The following is a 4354-nucleotide window of genomic DNA, read 5'->3' on the forward strand; positions in this document are numbered from 1 at the left end:
TGAGTTTGAATACCCAGCCTTAGATAATCAGAGTGGATGGGATCCTTAAGCATCCTACCCATCCCTTGTTTTCTGAGGAAACCCAAGTTCAGAGATGGACAGTGATTTGCCCAAGGCAGCCCAGCACAGGAGACTTGGCTCCATCCTGCTCTTTCCACCAGATGCACAGATACCCTTGACATGTGCTGCTGGTGACATCAGCTCAGCCAGAGTCTGGAGTTGCTGAGGGGGTTGGGGGAGGTGCTGCCTGGGGACAAGGAGGAGGGGGAAGGGGGAGCCGGCCAGCCTCCAAGGCTCACAGCTGCAACCCCAGTCCATTTTGGTGGGCTCAACACTCCTGAGCACAGAGCATGGGAGGCCACAGAACCTGTCCAGTGGATGGGAGTGGGCGGGGGCGGTTCTTGTCCCTGTGGGTGGCACCCTTCAGTCTGGAAAGGGGTAGGGACGGAGACACATCTCTGGCTGGGCACAGATACGGGGATCAGTCTCCAGGTTCTGACTCCATGTACTTGCTCCCCACACTAAGAGACCCGCAGGTTGCTGCCAAGACCTCACCCCCCTATCCCCCCAAGTCAGCCACTGGTCCACCTGCTATGTGGGGAAGACCCAAGTGCAGACTTTCCTCCAGGAATACCATTTCCTCTTCCTAGAAAGCTTTGTTCATCTCCTCTGGCTTCCCCCTTGAAGACGCTCTCTTATTCTCTATCTCTGTGTCTTTCTCTCTCCCTTGCCCTGTGCCCCTGTCTCCTCCTCTCTCTTCCCTCTCCATCTTGCCTTATCAGCCCCCCCATTTCCTCTCCATTTCCTACCATCTTTTCCAGGAGCGGGACGTAGAAGAGGGGCCACAGTATGGGTATTCCCATTCCCTATTCCCTTTCACAATGCCTCCTCAGGCCACTGCTGGCAGGAAGCACGGCTCAGGGCCACCAGGACCCTAGGGAAGCTTCTGTAATGGTTATCAGGCCCACACCCCCATTTGTCCTGAAGAGAGGGTACAACTGCCATTCAGCCCAGCCCCTGGCCCACGGGCCCACCCCTCTTGTGTTGCCTGTTACCCAGTCTGTGTGTGTCTCGTGGGCCCCGTCACTGGTGGACCGGCAGCCTGGGCATCCTGACTTTCCAGCTCTCTATCCTCTCCCCAACGGGCTGGTAGGGAGGGGTCCTAGATGCAGACAAAATGCCAGGCAGACACAAGAGAGCATCAGAAATGCTGTTTATTTCTCAGTCACCCCCTGGGATGGCTAGTCTCTCTGGAGGGACAGGCTACAGACGCATACTTGGAGAGAAAGGCAGGATGGGTGTCCAGGGTGGAGGGGTACAGGGCGGGAAAAGAGGAAGGCCATCCTGGATCCTCTAGCCCTGTCTGAGATGAGGGCACAGATTCCTGAGCCCCCAAAACATGAGAGAATGCCAAAAGGCAGCAAGAGCTCAAGCAGGACACTAAGAGCCCAGAGCCATGCCAGCCACTACCCCAAGACCTTCTTCCTTTCTCCTGCGCCCTGTCTGCTTCAGGGTATCTCCCTGCCGAGCTCCCAGCCCCAACAGCGTGCCCCAGCCTTTGCCAGCTCGTTGGTCCCAGTGCCTGGAATGCCATCGCTGAGGCTTCCTCGGGTGGTTAGGGCATCGCCCTGTAGGGGAGCGTGGGCAGTGTGGTTAGCAGCATTTAGCACCAAAGTTGGTGAGTATGGAATCGGATTCTGTTCTAGTCACTAGCTTCCAGCGAGTTTAGAAGCTGGGGTGGTGAGTGTTCCAGAAGAGATGAGAAGGGAGGTAGGAGGATGTGAAATCCCCCATGCAGACCTTGGGAGTTGCCCCCCTCAAGCCCCCTGTGCCAGGGGAAATCTGCCGGGGCGTGGGGGCGGAGTCAGGGAAGCCCTGGCGGTGCTCCAGCCCTGCCCAGGGAGGGGACATGGGGGAAGCCTAGAAGGAGGTGAGGAAGGCCAGGAGGAAGCTCTGGCCCAGCAGGAGCAGGCCGGGGGACTGCTGCCCGGAGACCCCTTCCCCTGCTGCTGCAGCCTCGGGACCTCCAGCACGGCTGAGGTAGATGATGACCACGTTGTCCTCTGGACCTGAGGGCTGCACCTCATTATCCACTGTGTAGCACCCCTTCCCTTCAGCCGCTTTGCCATGGAACCTGCGCCCCAGCGCGTCCTCGCCGCCCTCGCCGGGCGTGGCCAGCGCCACGTTCACTGAGCTCTCGGCACTGCCCAGCTCGTTGGTGGCCAGGCAGCTGTAGGTGCCTTCCTCCAGCTTGCCAAAGTCGGGGATGAGCAGGCTGCCGTTGGCGAAGGCCTGGAAGCGCGGCCGGCTGCCGGGAACCAGGGCGCTCGGCGGGGAACGCCCATCAGCAGCCACGTTGGGGCTGGCGATCTCCACGGTGCCGCCGGGCGTCTGGATGTGCCAGTGAAGCTGGGGTGCCGGCTGGCCGTCCACGTCGCAGTGGAGGGCCAGCACGAAGCCCGGCCGAAGCTCGGCGCCATCCTGGCTGGGCTGGTAGGTGAGCTGCACGGAAGGTGCTGAGCAGGGCAGTGGCAGCAGGCGGCTCAGCGGGGTGCCCTTGAGCACGCGGGGCGACATGCACGTTATATTGTCCTGCTCTGGGATGGACACGGCTGTGCTCAGGGCCCACGTCTTGAACCACATGATGCTGCAGGTGCAGTCGAACGGGTTGTCATTGATCTGCAGGTGGGACAGCGCGGTGAGCGGGGTGAAGGTGCCCTCGGCCAGCGTGTGCAGGCGGTTGTGGTTGAGCTGCAGTGAGCGCAGGGCGCGGAGACTGCGGAAGGCGTCTCGGGGGATGAAGGTCAGCTCGTTGCTGTCCATCTTGAGCAACTGGAGGGCGCTGAGGTTGTGTAGGTCGCTCCAGGCAAAGTCAGAGATGAGGTTGTGGCTGAGGTCTAGGCTCTTGAGGTGGCCCAGAGAGGCCAGAGCCCCGGCGGCCACCGCCCGGATCTCATTGTGCGCCAGCCACAGCGACTGCAGCAGGGGCACCTCCCGGAAGGCCCCCTCTGGCAAGCTCGGCAGCCGGTTGGCGGACAGGCTCAGCGTGGTCACGTTGGCCGGGAAACCCGGTGGCACGGCCTCCAGGTCACGGTAGGCGCAGTCGGCGATCTGGAAGCCGTACTTCTCCCCGCAGTCGCAGGGCTCAGGACAGGCATGTGCTAGGCCCAGGAGGACCGCCCAGCACAGCAGATGTAGCTCCCGCATCCTACCTCCTGCAGAGAAGGGCATGCCGCCAGAGTGACTCTGAGGACCCACGCAAGGCACTCGTCCCTCTTAGGTCCTCAGCCAGACAGGGCTCTTCCCTATCAGAAGGTCCTGCCCCACAGAATCCAGCTAATACCCAGCACCACCTAGCCCGCAGCCCATTCTACAGAAAGGGAAACTGAGGCCCAACGAAGGGCCAGGACTTGCCCGAGCTCATGCAGCCAGAAGAGGCGAAGTCGGGATGGAAGAGGCCCCCAGCTCCTCCTCCAAGCAGAGAGCTCTCCCTGCCTCGGCCAGCTCCGAGCTGACTTTAAGACTTGAAATCCGTTTTCAGCCACCCCCTCCCCCAGCACTCCGCAGAACCTCCCTCCTGCCCTCCCACATCCTGGCCACAGTCCCTCCCACTGGAGCCCCCCATAGGCATGCTTTGCCCCAGCCCAGACAAGGCCCCTTGTGCAGTGCACACCACGCATCCACCCCAACCGCCCCCCTGCTGCTCCTACAGGCTCTGACCACAGCGGATTCTGAACTCTTTCTACAGGATCACACTCGTGGCCTGTTCTGTTCAAACTGAGCCAGGCAGCTGCCTAAATAAACCCCCGCCACCCAGACCTCTCAGCTGGCTTGGGCGAGGCCAGTGGCTCAGCCCAAATGCTGCTGGGATTTCCGGGGATGTGGTTGCTGGCGGGGCAGACTCCCTGTGCACAGATCCAAACAAGGGATTGTCCCAAGCACCCTGAACAGATAGGAAAGTACCAGGCAGTCCAGTCCCTGTGCCCAGCAGGCCTCCCCCTGCTTTCCCGCTGGCTTACCTTCAAACTACTCTTTCTTAGCCAAGTGGATCCTCTTCTGAGATGGAACTAGAGAGCAACAAAGGACAGAGTCAGCCCAGGGCAGGCTGCAGGGCCAAGGGTGCCCAAGGGAGGACGAGGAGGCTGGAGGAAGGGGCAGCCTGGTTCCTGCCCCACTTTGAAGCTGCTTGCCCTTGCCCGCTGTTCCCTGGACAGGATGCCTGGGGCCTTGCTGAGAGGAGGCTTAGGAAGGGAGCCCAGGCAGCCTGGACACTCCCTCCTTTTAGCAAAACAACTACTTCTCTGCAGCAAGGACCCGTGTTTCATAAGTGACACCAGAAACTTGAGGGGGAAAA

At 60.9% G+C, this 4354-nt stretch overlaps 1 protein-coding gene across 4 annotated transcripts; it reads right to left on the reverse strand.

The window, feature by feature from the left end:
• Positions 1 to 1196: 1196 nt before the first annotated feature.
• Positions 1197 to 4128, reverse strand: ISLR (immunoglobulin superfamily containing leucine rich repeat). Of its 4 annotated transcripts, none has more exons than XM_032342470.1 (2): positions 4020 to 4128; positions 1197 to 3215 (listed from the first exon to the last, which is right to left on the reverse strand). In XM_032342470.1, exon 2 carries the CDS (start codon positions 3205 to 3207, stop codon positions 1921 to 1923), a length of 1287 nt encoding a protein of 428 aa, XP_032198361.1. In that variant the 5' UTR covers positions 3208 to 3215; positions 4020 to 4128; the 3' UTR covers positions 1197 to 1920. The 4 variants fall into 4 exon arrangements, with proteins under 4 accessions (XP_032198361.1, XP_032198363.1, XP_032198362.1 ...); XM_032342472.1 differs by lacking the exon at positions 4020 to 4128 and adding an exon at positions 3721 to 3822; XM_032342471.1 differs by lacking the exon at positions 4020 to 4128 and adding an exon at positions 3711 to 3822.
• Positions 4129 to 4354: the final 226 nt, after the last annotated feature.

This window comes from Mustela erminea, chromosome 5 (genome assembly GCF_009829155.1).
Source record: "Mustela erminea isolate mMusErm1 chromosome 5, mMusErm1.Pri, whole genome shotgun sequence".
In the NCBI taxonomy this organism is placed as follows: domain Eukaryota; kingdom Metazoa; phylum Chordata; class Mammalia; order Carnivora; family Mustelidae; genus Mustela; species Mustela erminea.